General features: G+C 40.1%; 1 protein-coding gene across 2 annotated transcripts; it reads left to right on the plus strand.

The window, feature by feature from the left end:
* The first annotated feature begins 14,681 nt into the window (after positions 1 to 14,681).
* Positions 14,682 to 19,728, plus strand: LOC148869873 (uncharacterized). Of its 2 annotated transcripts, XM_088968543.1 has the most exons (3): positions 14,682 to 15,456; positions 15,547 to 17,373; positions 19,148 to 19,728. In XM_088968543.1, exons 1-3 carry the CDS (start codon positions 14,739 to 14,741, stop codon positions 19,585 to 19,587), a joined length of 2,985 nt encoding a protein of 994 aa, XP_088824669.1. In that variant the 5' UTR covers positions 14,682 to 14,738; the 3' UTR covers positions 19,588 to 19,728. The 2 variants fall into 2 exon arrangements, with proteins under 2 accessions (XP_088824669.1, XP_088824668.1); XM_088968542.1 differs by having other exon boundaries at positions 14,682 to 17,373.
* The last annotated feature ends 777 nt before the right edge of the window (positions 19,729 to 20,505 follow it).

The raw sequence follows: 20,505 nt of genomic DNA on the forward strand, positions 1-20,505 counted from the left end.
GCTAGATTTTATGGGCCCTTTAAGATGATAGAGAAAATTGGGGCCGTAGCATATATATATATATATATATATATATAGGCTCGACCTTTCGGAGGGATGCAAAATACATCCAATATTCCATGTGTCCTAGCTCAAGAAGAAAGTGGGGGGTCTCCTGCACAACCAGCCCTACACTTCCTCTCCTTCAACCCAATGGTACCCTTCAACCTCATCCATTTGTACAGGTGTTAACTCAATGGGCCGACACATCTCTAATGGATGCCATGTGGGAAGATTCGAAAGAACTGCAGCAGAAGTTCCCTGGAGTTAGCCTTGAGGACAATGCTATGATTGAGGGGGGTGGGGTACTGATACATATCCCCATAGACCCTCAAGCCCATCCCCACATTCCGGCCTCATAATGGACAAGGCGTTAAGTGAATCCATGCATGTTCCATGCACATGAAGACATGCATCCATAGCATAACCATCTACCAGCTCTTCATAGCGGGCTCGCGTGCTTGATATCCATCAATGAGAAGTACCCCTGTTATTTGATTTTTGTTCTTCCTTCTTGAGCCGATAATTCACCATAGCTCGAGGGCAGTGGCAGGTCTCCGCGCACCAGCCGGAGAACTCTGATAACACAATAAAGATTTGGATTGTCTAATAGCTTAGATGGCTGCCAGTTCCATGGGAAGAAAATTTAACAAGATAGTGATTGCTATTTGCTAAGATAGGGAAAGTGGTGATAGTAGAGTTGACATATTAGGCAACAATGGTGAAAGAAGAACAACAAGAAACAAAAAGATGAAAATAATTAGAGAAGAGTCAAGGGGAAGAAAAGGGAGGAGAAATAGTAGTGGGAAGGGAAGGAGGAGATAGAGTCAATGGTGTTGCTTTGGTTGCAAAATTCAAAGGGAGATGAAGAAGGAAACAAACACACACACATAAACAGAGACCATTTGCAGATAACTAGTTCATGATGCCTGTCACTACCATACAATCTGTTTCTCTACAATAGTTGGATGAGACTACAGGAAGCAGCAAGGGGGAAACTAAATGAAAAGAAGGGAGGGGATAACGTAACTATTTCTTTGTTCAGTCATAGATTCAGGGAAAAACCAAAAAAGGAAGAAAGAAAACAAGAGGATAAAGAGAGGGAGGGGAAGAAACTCATTGCCTAATGAACATCCATTAAGTTTCACTCAATAATTTTAAATGATGTAACAAAATATGACTGGTTGGTCAATCAAGATGGTGGACCAACAGGTCCAAAAGATTCAAGCTCTGGGATCGGCTTTAGTGTTCGCATTGCGTTTTACACTGTGCAAGACTGCAAGGGACTGTAGCAATGGTGTGAGCACTATCTTCGTGCGCACTAAAGCCAATTTGGCGACCTCTTAGTTTACTCGCATGATCGCATCTATAGTTTCGGCATTACATTACAATAAGTATTAACCTGCCTCCATGCTAAGTCCTCGCGAGTCTTTTGTTAATGCTCTTCATACTTCCTATATAGTTGTTTATGAGGAAGATCATCCATTAAAGTTATTATGTGGGGTAATTTACATCCCCCTAAGAGGCGTTTTCTCTTATTTGAAATAATAAATTTCCTTGGTGGTTATTGTTCCTCCACTGAGATGATGTTTGGGGTTTAGGAAAAAAAAAAAGGGAATTATTGTGTTTGATATGGGCATTGCTACCTAAATTGTTTATTTTTAATGTGACAATACATACTAATGCTCATCATCCAACATCAAATATTTTATCATTCTTTTAAGTTATAACAGTTTCAACCATACAGAAAATTAGCTATTAAAATCAAAATGACTCAGTGCCACGATGTGGCAGCATCAACCCATTTAGTACATCTACAATTCAAAGTGAGACATTCGCATTATATTTAGAGTGGGAATAAATTTGATCATGGAATGAGCGTTGGGATTACGGGTGTTCACATTAAATGTTAAACCGATCAAACTGGCTCGACCCAACTCGAGTTAGTCGATTTTTCAAAACTATCAGTCAGTTTCGGTTTATATGAAAAAACAAATCAATAATTTCGTTCGGTTTCAATCGAAACTAAACCGATCATATATGTTTAAGTAATTATTAAGTAGTCCCTACCCTATATGTTAAATGTTGATATATTTTATTTGTGTTTTGTTTGAATTTTGAAAAAAAAAATGATTATTTATGATAAAAACTAAAAAACGTAAAATCAATACAAATATAATACAATGGTACAACATTTAATTCAGTTTTGTATACATTTAAATACATATTGATAAAAAGAATCAGTTTTGCATAAAAACTAATCAACTTAAATATATTTTGATTTTGTATAAAAACTAAAAAGAAATAAATTTAAATATGAATAGATATTTAGAAATAAATATTTTAGTTTAAAATATATATAAAAACTGACTTAACCAATAAATCGGCCCTTCATGTTTGGATTAGTTTTATTTCAAGGTCGATCGATTTCGATTTAATCAATAAGTAAACCGACTAAATCGAATCAATTAAAAAAAATGACTTAAACCGACCTAACCCAATCCATAAACACCCCTAATTCGTACATTCTACTTGGAATACTGTTTGACAAGTTGCGTACCCAATCACGACAGTGAACACGCCAGTCGCGACCATTCCATACACTTGTGGGTCTCATGTCTAGCGTCGGGATCTAATGCTTACAATAAACCATTACACACGGTATAGTGAGAACGGTCCCGAACTTAACGTTGTGGGGGGCTGATTCAGTCTCACTCACAAAACCATATTCATACGATTTTCACAACCCTTTTATATTTATATACTTTTTTTATTGGAAAATATTCCTAGCTGCAAGAAACTGTAAGGACAATGTGAGCACCTTGCGAAGATCAAATCTGATTTCTTTTCCTTAGACAGAAATTATTCATTATTTTATTATTTTTGTCAAAATAATTAAAAATAAAAACAATGAAAAATGAAAACCTAAACGTGTTGAGGATTGGGATTTATTTACATTTTCGTTTTTCATTATTTTTTATTTTTAATTATTTTGACAAGATAATAAAATAATGGATAATTTATGTCTAACGGAACAAAAACATTTGGATGAAATGCACATTAACTAGGGCATGTATCACACAGTTATTATATGCTCACTCATTATGCTTACCTAACGTGCCTAATACATCCGGACCCATTTGCAACATCCAAAACTTTTGGTTCATATATGCTGAGTATATATCTCCACTCTAGAAAAAGTGACCCCACAACGTCCCACAGCCCATCCCCAGCTTGTATTTGAAACATCTCCCAATAATGACAAAGAAACATGTGGGAGACTCTGATTGTGTGCCGGAGACTCTGCTACTAACAATACGTGTATAAGGGGTTTGGTTTACTTCTATCATCCATCCCTTCCAATGCCATGTTCCCCGGGTCAAAGACTCTGATTGGGGGTTGGTAACGGGTCCACCTCTCGAAGGTGCTTACTAATTTAATACCAGTTAATTCATTGGTAATGGTAAGTCAAGACCAGTCAACAAGGTGACTTACGCACTTCCTAAAAGCAAAAAAAGTTAATAAAAAAAAAGGTTCGAGGTTGCCAGGAATCCGAATCCTAATCCCATGTTCCAAAAAAAAAAAAAAAAGAATATAATTGTAACAGCGACAAAGAGGGGTTAGTACTGCTTCCAACATACCAACTGAACACCATGGTTTAATGGAGGTCAGGTGGGACGGGTATTACTTAAACTTTCCCCAATCCCCACCCCCGCCTAAGCAACCTCCATACCCCACCCGATCGGGTCAGGTATGTTGGGTAATTGACGAGGAAGGGAAAGTTGCCATCCCTATCAATTCAGTAAACCGGTCACAGAAATGGAATCTACAGTTGATGATGGTAGAAATTTAGGATTTGGATTTATGTTTGACCTGAATAGATGTTTTTAGGGTTCTAAGTTTGATGATCATGGTGTGAATAGGTTTGGTCGAGGTCATCGAATTTGCATCGGTAGATCTAGTGATGAATTTTGAGGATTTGAGGTTGAGATTCAGGTCCATTTGTTTTTTGGATGTTTCCAAGAGATCAGATTAATTTGATGAGATGGGTTCAAGTCAAGGACCAAGCACAAATCAGATGTTGACAGTACCTTGGATTGCTTAAGCTCTTCTATAGATACATGGATCAATTTAAATCATTAAATTTTCCCCACCAAAAGAGGGTTTGGCAAGAAAAAAGGTAAAGATTTTTATAAGAGCAATACTAAAAACAATGAGAATAGAATAAATATATTTAAGAGAGACTGGTCTTCTTGAATGGAACTAGTTAAGCACATTTTGAAAACATTGGGTCGAATGGCCAGAATGTCCAATCCAAATGGATGGCCTGCTTTAACAAAAAAGAATTAAAACCCAAAAAACTGGCAAAAAAACGTTTGTAGGTTGAACGGTTTGATGATTCAACCACCCGGGTCAACAGTTCGCTGACCAAATCAACAAATTTTTTTCCAAAAAGTGGTTTTTGGGTAAAATGGAACTAGTTAAGCACATTTTGAAAACATTGGGTTTAACAATCAAGCACAAAACAACAAAAATAAAAATATTATTTTAAAAATTATTAATTTAAAAATCCACTAAACTTCCACTTAAAACTAATAAATATTAACAAAACTTAGTAAAAATTAAAAACATTTCAGTTCTACTTAAAAATCAAACTTAATAAACACTAATAAATATAAGAAATATTATAATTTAAACATGGGTTTGATAAATTGCAAATAGAACCCATGTTATAATGTTGTATTTTATTTTGTTTATTTTTTTATTAGATAACTTTATCTTAATGCACTTTTAATTAATTAATTAATGATATTGTTAAAATTAATAATTTTTATGAGTTTAGACCTTTATTGTGCATAGTGTCCATACTACACAAGAGGCTTATATAAAATAGAAAACCCAATAAAAATGAAAGTTTAAAATGTAGAACCCATTTTATCACATGTATGGATCCATTTTTGAAAACAGTCCAGTTCATCTAGAAACCCATAATGTGTGACACATGATATACAACAACAACAACAACAACAACTATAATAACAATAATAATAATAATCTATATATAATAAAGTTGCAAGTTTTTATCTAGTTACTATTAAGAGTTAAGAAACTAATAAAAATTAATATTGATTGAATAACTAAAATTAATAATAAAAAGTAACAAATTTTTATAACTTAGTCTTACCCAACCAGATTTACACCAACATAATGTAGGTAGTAGGGATGTGAATAAATCAAATCAGCTACATCCCCATCAATATCTGATTATAAAATTTTTAGATCAACATACACATCTAATTATTATTATGTTGGATCTTGAATTTTAAGATATAAATGCATATATGTATAATTACACATTATCTATGTGCTAAATTGGATGGGGTTAAATACGCATCCAATAGAATTATTAAGCAAATGTAAATCCTAACATCCAAATCTAGATTAATTCGAAATCTAATTGGGTATCAAACTCCCAGATTTCAATGACGGTTCTAGCAGATAGGGCCCAAGCTAAGCAACCCCTAGTAAGCTCAGCTTAGAAGTTATATGCATGTATGGTAAATAACAAATTATATATATATATATATATGTGCGCTATATATGTATTTTTATACAAGACTAGAAATAAATAAAATTTTAATTTATAAAAAAATCATTGTTTTATAATTAACACAACAAGTCTGTAGGCCCAAACAAATATTATTACACTTAAGGTGTGCACTAATATGCCAGACTACCTTAAAAACTATTAATACACTATCAAAATTTTCATTGGGCTACACAATAAGGGTAGACCATCCTACATATCTCCTTTTGTTTCAATCTAATATGGTTAAAAAGCCCCAAAAATAATGCATGCATATGTTGCACTCAATTTGGTTCAATCCAATTACGAATGTTATGATGCATGCAACTTGGGTGGATCGGGTTAGGATGAGGATCAATCCAAATCTAATCCCAAGCCTTAAACCTTAAGTTTAGGCTTAGGTTAATTTAATTATGACTAAAAAAAGTTAACTATAGATTAATTTAATTATGACTATAGCCTAATTTTATATATTTATTGATCTTTAAGTATTTTAAATATTCAAGTGATATATACAAATAATTGAAACGTTTATTCATTAATAAAGTAAAACAAATAAAATAGAAAACAAATCATATGAAAAAATAATTATTTTATTAAGTAATTAGCAATAATTTATAATTTTTGTTAATAAATATTAATATAATGAATCCAAGTTACTAAATTAAAAAATAAAAATTGTAATAAATTATTAAAATAAAGGTTTAATTATTTTGAACAACATTGCATTCTTTCCTTAATTATAAGGTTTGATTATTTCACTTTCCTTGAAAAATAGCGTGCATTGCACAGGTCCCCGCTAGTATATATATATATATATATATATAATACAAATGATTGACGAACTTGCATCCTATGGACTCGTTGGCCCACTTTTATGTCGACTAATCAATCATACTTTACCTCATCATTTAAAATCGTTGAATACAATTAAGAATTAGCATCGATTACCAATGGGTTTCTAGTTGGAAGGTTACTATTCATTGCCTTCCTCCTAGAATGCACACCAAACTAGTCCTTTCTTCCATTTGACGGGAATTGATTTTCTACCAAAGGTGTCCCCTCTACTTGTGTGCTATGATGTCAAACTCAAGTTTGGGAAATGGGCAAAGTGCTACCATTATTTTGGGTCTTTCCCTTTCTCACTAGAAAAATCGGTTACAAATACTTGTCCAAAGAACCACCCTCGGAAAGAAAATAGTTTTAGATAATTGTTGTGTAAGTTACAACTCCAGTATATATCGAGTTTCGAGTAGTTCATTCATAGTATATTTGAATTAGCGATTATTCTCGTCCATAAAAATAATGGCCTTACCAAATGGTGGAAACAATGGTAGCTAGTTCTCCTTTCATATCAATTCTCTATCATAGTATCATGGATCCATGACCTTGAAAAGAACTTATTTCAATGAGTATTATATAAGTTAAAGGACGTTACAACATCCAAAACATCTGAATGGTACTACAAGACCTTCATTAATGCGGATGAATTCAGTTTGTCAATATAAATTTCGTGTTAAGTTTGGAGCAAAAAAAAAAATGTGGATAAATTTAAAGAAATTTGATTTTTTTTTAAATGTAAGTGGGATACAAACTTTTTTTTCTTTTGGCAAAAATAAAAAACCTTTAATTCTCTTGTCACAAATACAATCCGAACTTGTACTTATAGCTTGTTACAGACACGATCTGAAAAGCTTGATAATTTGTAGTTATAGAAAGATCTTGCAACGATCAATTATATACACACAAGGTAGGAGAATTTTTTTTTGTAATAATTTGATGAAACTTTTGATTGCAACAACTCAAAGGCTGGAATCCTTCAACCGACATTGTACAGAGCTGTAACGATTTCAAAATTTCAATGGTTGAGGAGCCAAAATTCTGATTCTTCTTCCCTTGATCTTGGTGTAGCTTCTCTTCTTCTTCTTTATCAAAGCAATGGAAATATAGGAGAGGAACTCGATAGCCCAAGGGGAACTCCAAGGGAGAAAACCGAAAGTGGGCTAGCGCTTTCCTCTTATTTTCTGGTCAATTTATAAAGGTTCACCATTAGGTGATGAGTTGGTCTAAGGATTTGAATTGATCTGAATCCGCCCATCATTATTGCAATTTAATTAATCACCATTTATTACTGATTGACATGGACCTACAAATTTGATGATTCGATAATCAATTTACCAATCACTAACATGCCTTATTAAGATAAAGTGGTTTGACTAAAATCCCAACACCGGGAATCAAATGCCATTTGGCAAAGGGGTTGGGTCTACACATCATTCAGCCCATTAACTACCCTTATTTCCTTTCATATTCGATCAATTAAACGCATATCAAATCCTAGTTGCCTTTTAAATAGGATCTACCAAATCATAATTAAAATTTTGTTAATCTATCATTTAGTGACAACTTCCTGATTTTTCTTTCCAATCATGAGACTACAGGAAACAATGGAGAAACTGGATGAAAAAAAGGGAGGGGATAACCAAATTATTTCTCTTTTCAATTAAGCTATATTTGGTTTGAAGGAAAAAGTAGAAAAAGGTAAGAAAAGGAAGGGAAATGTAAGAAAACTCTTACAAACCTTGTATAGGTTTTTCTGTCTTATCCTTAAGGAAGACAATTTCCCCCATAAAACTGGGGCCCCACCCTTTCTCGCCCCTAAATAGGGTCAGGGAAAATATTTTTTCTTTGAATCAGGGGCAGGGCAGGGATAGGTTTTATATATAATTCCCCGAATCCACCCCAAACTCGAAGGTAAATTAATAAAATATCTCTAGGTTTAATATTGATATTTAAAATATCTCTAAGTTTTCCCTAAATTCTTAAAATTCTAAGATCCCATAATTTTATTTTTGAATCACCCCTAAAGTATTATAATTCATTTCTAAAATACCCACAAATTCCTATATCATATGTATAAATTGTCCATAAAATAGATAATTTTTAAGTAGTTGCCTTGGAGCATAGAAAATTCAGGGTTTCCCCGTCCCCAATAGGGAATGGGTGCCCCGCCCCGAATCCACCCCACCACCGGGGATAGAATTGGTATGGGGCAAAGTATCTCGAATTTGGGGCGGGGATGGAGAGGGGGTGCCCCGCCCCGTAGCCATTCCTACTTATCCTTCCTTTTCCTACCTTTCCCTTCAAACCAAACATAGCCTTATAGATTCAATAAAAAGAAAGAAAGAAAACAAGAGGACTAAGAGAGGGAGGGGGAAGAGATTTACTTACTAATGAAAATGGTGGACCAATATGTCCATAAGATGCGAGCTCTTGGTTTACTCGCATCTATAGTTTTGGCATTGCATTAAATTAGGATTAGCCTGCCTCCATGCAAAGTAAGTCCTCATGAGTTTTATTTGAATTAATAAAATTCCTTGGTGGCTGTCCCTCCATTGAGATAACGTTTGGCGTTCAGGAAAAAAAAAAAAAAAGAGAGAAGTATTGTGTTTGATATAGGAATTGATGCCCCAATTTTTTATTTTTAATGTAACACCACTGATAATCTGTATGACAGCACCAATCCATTCATTACATTTACAATTCAAAGTGGGCAATTCGCAACATCTTTAGAGTGGGAATAATTAGAACGGTCCAAAACCAAGACGTGTATGATGGGTTAAGTGTTGTTTTTCACATGCTAACGTGTCATGCACGAATGCACGATGACGTTTCCAAATTCCAACACTCAAATCTTTTACTTCAGGATTGCTATTTGACGGTGCGCAATTTGACTGTTGCTACTTGGAGGTGATTTGGCTTCCGGTAGATGACGACAGACATGGAGATCTTTACAGAGAGAATTAGAGAACCTGAGGGTGCTTATCCGGCGAGGTCGTTCCGATGTTTAACTGAGAGTAATTAGAATACAAGAGAGCTAATAATTTATAATTGTGCGTACATTTGCCCCTTAAGGGTTAGGGTCTTTATATACTGGAATCCTCGCGGATTTTTCAGAGTGGTTTCGGGATTCTTGCTATGATGAGGCCCATTACCAAATTAACAGGAGATAATAGCGCTAGCCGATAAGGCATATCACTGCCGTCAAAATCGATCGGAGGAGATAAGGCCAGCTGTTACGAGACGTGTTCCCGTGAAACGTGGAATCCGGTGACGAAATCTTCGGGATCATCAAGTGGAGGTCGGTCAATAGTACCCGAACTAATGCCCCTTGGGTCCGATTTATTACGCACGCCGAGGTGCTTGATAACCAAAGTGATCTTGACGCAATTGTGCCCCGTAGTGAACTTGTCCTGAGGTGGATTCGCCTCCGAGGTGGGCTTATCTCGAGGTGGTTTGGTTATCCGAGCTGGATCCGTCTTAGACTTGGGTACATCGGGATGAGCTTTCGTTCTATCAGTTAGGTCGTGTCCACGTGTCCCTCTATTATTAGGTCGGACCAAATCACTTTACATCAATTGCCCCCACCTCCCCGGGCCAGGGGTCCTGACCTGGTGCGGGAGTTCATGACAAGCCAAGTGGATTTGGCCTGAGGATCGGGCAGCTAGTCAGATGACTCACGGGTCAGACCTGTTCGGCCACCTGGCTCAACCAGGAAAACGCAAGTCGCGTCTGGTTTACGTGCGGACGTCACACGAATTATAAACCGAATTTACCCTCGGGGGTCGCGTAGCCGGTTTTCCTAGGAGTCGTAGGATTGCTTTAATCTTGATCGTTAGTTTTCGAACATAGTGGCTATAAATAGAAGGGTCTGCGACTCAATCCTCGCCACAAATTCTGCGATTGAGCTCTCCCGAGATCGCGTCAGAGTCTTCCAGCTTGGCTTCCTTTCTGCTTTCCACTTCGTTCCTTGTTTTCGGTGAGTCTTCCTTCCCTAGCCTTTTCCTGTTTTCTAGTTATGTCGAGTTCTAGCACAGATAGGCTTATAGATAGCGTTAGCAAGGAGGGCGTTGTTGTTCTTGCCAGGGAAACCAGCCCGTGGCAGGGTGCCTTCCCTTATCAGTCTACAAAGGGAACCTTTGATCCCGAAGCTGGGTTACCTTGGCTCGGGGAGACCGAAGCCCAGGAAGAGGGTCCGTCCTCCATGTCTGAGGTCCCGACTTCTTCTCGAGGTTAGAATCCTGATGACTTTAGGCCTTCCAAATTGTCCTCGGATAGGTTGTTGTACCTGGCATCCCAGTATCGCTTTCCTGACAACTTAACCTTCAGTCTTCCACTAGGCCAGAACCCTTGGGATCACGACCACAGCGAGCTCGCTGTTTTTGAGGAGCAGCTCGCAGCAAGCCTACGCTTCCCTCTTCACCCCTTTTTGATAGAGGTCGTTAAGTTCTACAACATCACCAACGACTAGCTTCATCCGAACTCTATTCGGAACATAGTTGGTATCATCTCTCTGTTCCATGCCTATAACCGACCCTTGACCCTTGATGTCTTTAGCTCGATCTACGCGATCAAGCGAAACTCAGCATGTCTGCACGGGGACGTACGACAGAGCTATTACATCTCCCCCAGGCCTGGATTCAAAATTATGTTTGGTTGCCCGAACAAGGTTCTGGCCTGGAAAAGACGGTACCTCATCGTCCGTAACCCGGAAGAGTGGTCTTTCCCAACCCACTGGAGGGTGGCTACTCAGGACGCTAGGGTGATCTTGAACACGAAGACCAGGGCGGTGATTAATTCCTGGAAAGACCTCAACCTCGAGATGAAGAGCTTCATGGCTGAGGAGGCACTGGTGTGAGCTGGTTTGAGCCCTCCTGGTAGGTTTCCTTTCAGATACTTGCTTAAAGCTCCCTTCAAGCTTTCGAACTAATTGTCTGTTTTTTGTAGCTACGATGCTAGAGGTTGATGCAGGAAGCCTTCTAATGAGCTCCCAGAAGGGGAAAAAGCCAAAGGCGGCGAAGAGACCCCATCAAGAGGAGACTTCGACGTCTGGGGCAACCGAGGCCCTGGTTGCTGAGTCGATCTCCACCGGACTCCCAAGGGAGGAGGCCCAACCTGCGGACCTCGAGGTGGTTGCAATGGAGGGTTGTGAGGAGGAAGTCCATCCTCGGGAACCGGAGGATGCATCTGTGCCAGAAGAGCCCGTTGCCGAGCCGGAGCTCACTCTTGCTAAGGAGGAGGAGAGTACTGCAAACCATGTGTTCGCGGTGCAGAAGAGTCGGGATGCTATCTTTCCAAACGAGGTCGCGCGCTGGGTTGAGATGCTCCCGAGGAGGCTTCTGGGACTGGCCTCTAGTCACTGCATGGTGGTAAGTATTCTACCTTCGGCTTTGCTTTCTCTTCCTTCTCCTTTCTTTTTTTTTTTACTTGCCTTGATTTTCTTTTAATAGGTCAACTCCGCCCTTCACGCATTGGCTTGTCAATCTACGATCCAGCAGAAGCAAGCTCGGGATGCCAAGGTGGAGACACGGAGGCTCCATCGCAAGCTGGACTTAGTCCGAGGTGAGGTACTTCGGGCAAAGAAGGGAGCTGAGGGATAGAAACAGCTAATTCTGGACCAGGAGGGGCAGATCTCCTCATTGACCGAGGAGAATGCCAAGCTCAAGGAGCATATTTCCGTGTTGGCCGCGAAGGAAGAGGAGTTGATTGCGAAGACAACCATGGAGAAGGCACAGTTTCAACGAGACATCGAGAACCTTGAAGCCCTGGTCCAAGAGAGAACTCAGATCCTTGAGACCGCCATTGAGGAGGCACGGTCAGAGGAAAGAGCTAAGGCCATTGAAAGCTTCAAGGAGTCCTCGGAATTCCATGCTCTCCAAGTCGAATACGGTTCAAGCTCCTACCGCTCTGGGTTCAAGCTCTACAAATATCTAGTCCGACAGAAGTTCCCTGGTCTCGACCTCTGTGCCATCACAATGGCGGGCTTTGCTCCAGAGGTGGCAAATGTGGCGAATGAGGATCCTGACTCGTCAGAGGAGGAAAGCGATGACGAGGTTGAAGTACTGGACCCCTCAGACGTGGCTGGCAGTCCTCCTACATAAGAATCTTCTCTTCTTTTTTGTGTTTTTTCAAATCATGAATGTACGCCCCGAAGCTATCGAGCTCGGGTCACTTAGAAAGTTTTTTGTATTTACAATCATTCTATCAATGAAATACATCTTTTTTGTTTAATCTCTGCATAAAAATATTCTAAGTGTGAGTAACTTCCGATCTGGGCAGCAAATGTATAGGTTACCCGAATTGCTGAGCTACCGAGCTGGACAATAAGTAAGGATAACCTACCATAAAAATTTTCTAACGGTAGATTACCCCGGACTATCTGCCCAGGCTACTAGTAGGAGTAACTCGCACCCGTGCTACTCATTTGAATGTCGACTGCCCATAGCAGGTCCAATCTATTGTTATATGCTGAAGTGGGCTAGACATCGTACGGCTTACACCCGAGCTATCTATGCCTTAGGCATTTAGAGGTTTTTTGCCTATGCCAAAGAGGCGACTAGGACTTATATGCCCATGCCAAAGAGGCTATTGGGTCTTGGGTGCCCATGCCGAGGAGGCGACTGGGACTTATATAATGACGAGTTCGTATATTGGGTACCTTAGCTCTTAGGCCTTGGGGTGACTTGTTGTCCACCCTTCTTGATTCTACCCATGCCGAAGAGGCGACTGGGGCTTATACAATGCCGAGGTCTTTAACCAACTCGACACTTTTATTCCTTAGACTTCTAGGAGTGACTTACAGTTCGCTCTCCAGTTAGGCGATTATAAATTGTATTGCCTCAGGTTACTGACGTTCCATGCCCGAGGCACCTGTTTTCCTTCTAGGGTTTCGAGCTCGTACGTACCTTCCCCGAGCACCCGCTTTACTCGGTAGGGGCCTTCCCAATTTGGTCCGAGCTTACCAACGCCAGGCTTAGGCACCATGACTTGACGAAGTACCAGGTCTCCAATGCGGAAGTTCCGCTTCTTGACTCTAGCATTATAGTACCGAGCCACTCTCTACTAGTAGGCCGCAGTCCGGATGTATGTGAGGTCTCGTACCTCTTCAACTAGGTCGAGGTTGCTGCGTAGCTCATCATCATTTGCCTCTTCGTCGTATGCTTTCAGGTGTAATTTAGGCACCTCGATCTCGACTGGGATCACTGCCTTCGTGCCATAGGTGAGGTTTAAGGGTGTTTCACCCGTGGCAGTCTTCACAGTGGTTCAATAAGCCCATGGTACGCTGGGCAGCTCGTCTACCCATAGACCTTTAGCTTGGGCTAGGCGTGCTTTCAGTCCACGGAGGATGGCCTTGTTCGTGACTTCAGCTTGACCATTTGCTTGGAGATGTGCCACCGAGGTGAAATTCTGCTGTATCCCCATCTGACTGCACCAATTTTGAAACTTAATGTCTTCAAGTTGTTTACCATTGTCGAAAATAAGTACTCGGGAGAGTCCGAAGCGGCACACTATGCTTTTCCAGAAGAAGTTTTGGATGCTTCGTCTATGATTGTCGCAAGAGGTTTGGGCTCCACCCACTTTGTGAAGTAGTCCACTGCTACCACTAAGAATCTCCTCTGTCCTGTCACTAGTGGGAATGGTCCAAGAATGTCGATTCCCCACTATGCAAAGGGCCATGTGCTAGTGAGATACTTCAGGTTAGCAGCAGGCTGGTGGTTGACGTTGGCATGCCTTTGACACTTGTCGCATCTTTTAACGAGCTCGAGCACATCCGCCTTCATCGTTGGCCAGTAGTAACCCTATTGTAGCGCTTTCTGGCGAGAGTCCTGTCCCCAAAGTGTCCACCGCATAGACTTTCATGAGTGTCACGGAGAACGATGTTCGTGGTGTTTCCAAGTCAAGGTCAGCACTTAAAAAAAAAAAAAAAAGGGAAATAATTTGGTTATAAAACTGATGATGAAGGATGGGAACTCGAGCAACCCAAGCGCAGCGCCTGACCTTAGTTGACTGCGGATCATCTTGTGTTGACTGAGTTGTCTCGAATTGAATCCTGACTGCCGTTGAGTTCAGTTCATTGCACGCATCCCAAGGTAACAAACAACTCGACTTCGATTTCAGGTAGTCTTTTGAAATTTATTATTTTGATACTAACCGTTGCGTTTTCTTCACTTGCCGATACGCGTGGCGGCGTGGGTAACTGCTTTTGCAAAACTAAGCTCTTTCAACTTCTTCGTCATCATATTCATTCACCACTCCCTTTCCTTCGTTAATTATGAGTGCAATACCCTTGACCTCTGTTGGAATTTCACTCTTTCTCTGTACCCTACTCTTCTTCTTCTCCTGGCAGTTGCAAGCTAACTCCCAAACCATAAATGATGAACAGTCCATCCTACTCAAACTAAAGCAAGACTGGCAAAGTCAACCTCCTATGGACTCATGGAACTCATCCCTTCCTTTTTGCAAGTGGACAGGAATCACCTGCAACAATGGTGGTTCCATCACTGCCATTTCATTTTACAGCTGGAACATCACAGGAAAAATCCCTCCGATCATCTGCAATCTCAACAACCTCAACCACCTCGACCTCGCATACAACTACGTTACTGGAGGGTTCCCCACTTTTCTCTACAACTGTTCCAAACTCGCATATCTTGACCTTTCTCAGAATTACTTCGTTGGCCGGATACCTGGCGATACCCACCACCTTTCTCGCCTTAACCACCTAAATCTTGGTGCAAACAACTTCACTGGTGATATCCCGGATGCAATCGGACGTTTATCGGATTTGAAGACCCTCCGTCTTTTTATGAATTTGTTTAATGGGACCTTCACTCCGACTATCGGTAATTTATCGAACCTTGAATCCCTAGAAATGGCTTATAATAATTTCATCCCTTCCAAGTTTCCGGACGAATTCGGTCGGTTGAAGAAACTGACATATTTGTGGATGACGAGGACAAATTTGATTGGAGAACTTCCCGAATCAATTGGTAACATCTTGGAACTTCGTCACTTGAACCTCGGATTCAACAATTTATGTGGATCGATCCCTAACAGTATATTTCTTTTGAACAAGCTAGAAAATCTGTTTCTTTACGATAACAAATTTTCGGGTGAGATTCCTAGAAGGATTGAAAGTTTGAGTTTGAAAGCCATTGATCTTTCGAGAAACAACTTGACGGGTACGATACCGGAAGATTTTGGAAAGTTGAATAACTTAACGGTTTTACTTATGATTGATAACCAATTATCGGGAGACATACCAGCAAGTATCGGTCGCCTTCCGGCTCTAAAAAATATCCGGCTATTCAACAACAGCTTCACCGGCGTCCTACCTCCCGAATTAGGCCTTAATATGAAGCTCGAAAATATCGAAATATCGAACAATCGGTTAACCGGCAAGTTGCCAGATCACTTATGCGCCGGCGGTGTGTTAACGGGAGTGGTGGTTTTCTCGAACAATCTCGGTGGAGATGTGCGAGCAACCCTTGGAAATTGCAGTAGTCTGACCAGCGTTCAGCTTTCCAATAATGGATTTTCTGGCAAGTTTCCCACCAATCTCTGGTCAGCGGTCAACCTAACGTATTTGATGATAAGCGACAATTCATTTTCTGGCAAGCTTCCCAGCAAATTGTCCAGGAGTTTAACACAATTGAAGATCGATAACAACAGGTTTTCCGGTGAAATTCCTTCAGATATCGCGTTTTCAGCCAACCTGGTGGTCCTCGAGGCAAGTAATAACCAATTTTCCGGCAAAATTCCCTCAAAGCTAACGACCCTCCCCTATCTTACTACTCTATCGCTAGCCCAGAATCGTCTTTCGGGTGAGATCCCTTCAAATATAGTTTCATGGAAGTCACTAACCTCTCTGAACCTCAGTAGAAATCAACTATCAGGTCAGATTCCTGGTGCCATTGGATTACTTCCGGACCTAATTGACCTGGACCTGTCAGAGAACCAACTTTCAGGCAATATTCCTTCTGAAATCGGCCGACTTAGACTAACCTTTTTAAACCTATCCTCAAACCAATTCATGGGGAAGATCCCTGATGAGTTTGAAAACATGGCCTATAAAAACAGCTTCTTGATTAACCCAGGACTGTGTGCAGATAATGCTTTATTAAACCTACGTGTCTGCATTTCTGAACCTCAAGAATCGCTCAAATTGTCCCCCCGACTTCTGGCTATAATCCTAACCTCTTCTGGGCTTCCGTTTCTGGTTACCTTGTTATCAGCTTTCTTGTTTGTCAGAAACCTTCGAAGGAGAAGACATGAACAAGACCGTGCAAAGTGGAAGCTCACTGCTTTCCAGAGCTTGCCTTTCGCAGAGTCGAGAATCTTGTCTAATTTGACCCATAGAAACCTGATCGGAGATGGTGGGTCGGGGAAAGTTTATCGAGTCCCTTATAATCAATTGGGTGGGGTCGTTGCCGTTAAAAAGATTTGGGATAACGAGAAATTAGACGAGAAGTTGGAGAAGGAATTCCTGGCAGAGGTTCAGATATTGGGGACAATTCGGCACTCAAACATTGTGAAGCTGATGTGCTATTTTTGCAGTGAGAAATCAAGGCTCTTGGTTTATGAGTTCATGGAGAACCAGAGCTTGGATCGGTGGCTTCACCGGAAGAAGAGAGGATTATTGCTACCATCTGACTCAGGCCAAGATGCCGTATTGGATTGGCCTAGAAGGCTGCATATTGCAATTGGAGCAGCCCAGGGACTGTGCTACATGCACCAAGACTGTTGTCCTGCCATCATTCACCGTGACGTGAAGTCGAGTAACATCCTGTTGGATTCAGACTTCAATGCAAGGATTGCAGATTTTGGGCTGGCCAGGATGTTGATCAAACGAGGGGTTGCTGAAAGCATCTCAGCTGTAGCAGGCTCTTACGGCTACTTGGCTCCAGGCAAGTGTTACAAATAAGAGTCTATTTGACTAAGTGGTGATATTACATCAGCGCCCCACATGTTCCTAATACACGGTTGGGATGTGCTGTAAGGAGCCCTGTGAAGCCCTGATGTGATCTCCCAATCTTTCTTCAAATTGAATTGTGGCCGTGTTAAAATTAGGGTAAAATATAAAGACCTCCCCATTAGATTTTTGACAATCATAAAACCCACCCCTGAGATTTTATTTTAACAAAAACCTCGCATGTCGTTTTGAAAAAACCTTTTGTTACCTCTCTTCTATCGTTGTCTTGTTACAAATATAAACGTTGTTATCTCAATAACAGAGACTTTGAAGTTACAAAACTGCCCTTACCACATGTTGGGGCATCTTTCAATATAGCCAAAAGACTATTAGATCTGCCCTTTCTTACTTTACTCAATTATAACGAGTTTACAAAATGAAATTACTTTACTTTATTAATTTGACATAAAGAATTTTTTAATTAAAAATTAAAAGTTTTTTTTGGGATCCATCAAAATTTGTAGGCATAAGGGTAAAATGGGTATTTAAAAATCCTAATGCATTAGACCAATGTTGGTTGGGACAATGATGGAAGGAAGGTAACCGTAGGATTTTTCAAAATTACAGAGAAAGTTTTTGTTAAAATCAAACTTCAAGGGATACTTTTATGATTGTCAAAAACCTTAGGGGAGATTTTTATATTTTATCCTTATAATTAATTAATTTAAGCACAAAGTCTTATGTTTTATGGACGCTTCAAATTAAACTAATAAGCTTTTTGTGCGAGGGAGCTTGTTAGAAATTAAAAACCTATTAAGAGGCCTCACTTAGTCACCTAACAACATAAGCTTTTAGATTCATGGGTTTCTTGGCACACACATGACACACCTATAGGTGTAAAGTGGATCATGCCTTGACGCTACGACATGATTTTGTGGGTTGTTCGTGCTTTAGTGGGTCATGTTGTACTGGCATGTGAGTTTGGGTGGGCCGTGCCTGCCTAGCTCGAAACTCTTTAAATGTTAGGCCCAGCATGGCCCAAGGCACAAGCCCAAGCATCGAGGCCATGGGTCGAGTCATGAGGCATATTTAAAAAAATAATAATAATGGAAATGTTAAAATAAATTAATATATCTATGTAGATATTATTATTATTATTATTATTATTATTATTATTATTATTATTATTATAAGGGTAAAATGGGTATTTAAAAATCCTAATGCATTAGACCAATGTTGGTTGGGACAATGATGGAAGGAAGGTAACCGTAGGATTTTTCAAAATTACAGAGAAAGTTTTTGTTAAAATCAAACTTCAAGGGATACTTTTATGATTGTCAAAAACCTTAGGGGAGATTTTTATATTTTATCCTTATAATTAATTAATTTAAGCACAAAGTCTTATGTTTTATGGACGCTTCAAATTAATATGGACGCTACGACATGATTTTGTGGGTTGTTCGTGCTTTAGTGGATCATGTTGTACTGGCATGTGAGTTTGGGTGGGCCGTGCCTGCCTAGCTCGAAACTCTTTAAATGTTAGGCCCAGCATGGCCCAAGGCACAAGCCCAAGCATCGAGGCCATGGGTCGAGTCATGAGGCATATTTAAAAAAATAATAATAATGGAAATGTTAAAATAAATTAATATATCTATGTAGATATTATTATTATTATTATTATACCAGCCTACGGATGGAACCAGCCACTTTACAGGTCTCCACACACCCAATGGCCAATTGAATTTACATTCATGTGATTTAATGCACAGAATATGGCTACACAACCAAAGTGAATGATAAGGTTGACATCTATAGCTTTGGGGTAGTGCTGCTAGAGCTGGTAACTGGAAGGGAAGCCAACGATGGGGGTGATAATACAAGCCTGGCAGAGTGGGCATGGCAACACTTGAAAGATGGAAAACCCATAGTAGATGCTTTGGACGAGCAAATCAAGGAGCCTTGTTACTTGGCTGAGACGAGTGTTGTGTTCCAGTTGGGCATCCATTGTACAAGCTCCTTGCCCTCCAGTAGGCCTTCTATGAAACAAGTGCTTCAAGTTCTAACTCGATATATCCCCTTGCAACAAAAAGTGGTAAGGTATGACTTTGATATAGCTCCCGTGCTCACTAGTTCTACATACCTTTCCAGCAACCAGAGGAGTAAGAAAAGATCAATGGATGTTGATGATATTGTATCATGTGATGTTTAATATATTGTTGTAATTAAGTATTGTTTGACAAGTATTTTTTAGGAGGATTTTCCAAATAATCTACAAGTCAAAAAACGTATGTAGAACTATATTATTATAATGATGATATATAAAAGTATAAATGTTGATTGTCTATTATGACGTATTTGGCCGCCTGCCTCTACCCTTTTAACTGCGTTACGATCTACAAGGAGGGTCCCGTTAAGCAAGTAGCTCGCAAGTAGATCAATCCAGCTCGGCTGTGCTTATGCAACAGGAGCGACCTCTTCTGCCCCCACCCCCCCCCCCGAGAATGCTAGGCAGAGGCAGGTTCTCAATGTACGCTGTCCTCATGGTGTTGTCGCTTGTGCTGGCTAACCGGGACAAGGCATCGACCTCAGCGTTCTCGGATCTCGGGATCTATCTAATGAAGCACGAAGGGTTGGGGTCTTTATATGCTGAAGTCCTCATGGGTTTTTCGGAGTAGTTCCGGGATTCTTGTTGTGATGAGGCCCATTACCGAATAAATAGGAGATAACGACGCCAGCCGATAAGGCATATCACTGCTATTAGAATCGGTCGAAGGAGATAAGGCCAGCTGTTACGAGGCGTGTGAAATGTGGAATCTGGTGACGAAATCTTCGGGGTCATCAAGTGGAGGTCGGTCAATAGTACCCGAACTAATGCCCCTGGGTCCGATCTGTTACTCATGCCGAGGTGCCTGGTAACCGAAGTGATCTTGACGCAATCGTGGCCCGAAGTAAACTTGTCCCGAGGTAGATGCGCCTCTGAGGTGGGCTTGCCCCAAGATGGTTTGGTTATCCAAGCTGGATTTGTCTCAAACTTGAGTAGGACAGGATGAATTACGTTTTGTCAGTTAAATCGTGTCCATGTGTCCCTCTATTATTAGGTTGGGCCAAATCACCTTATATTTACCCA

Source organism: Nelumbo lutea, chromosome 2 (assembly GCF_056320005.1).
Source record: "Nelumbo lutea isolate HS-2025 chromosome 2, American lotus-T2T, whole genome shotgun sequence".
NCBI lineage: Eukaryota > Viridiplantae > Streptophyta > Magnoliopsida > Proteales > Nelumbonaceae > Nelumbo > Nelumbo lutea.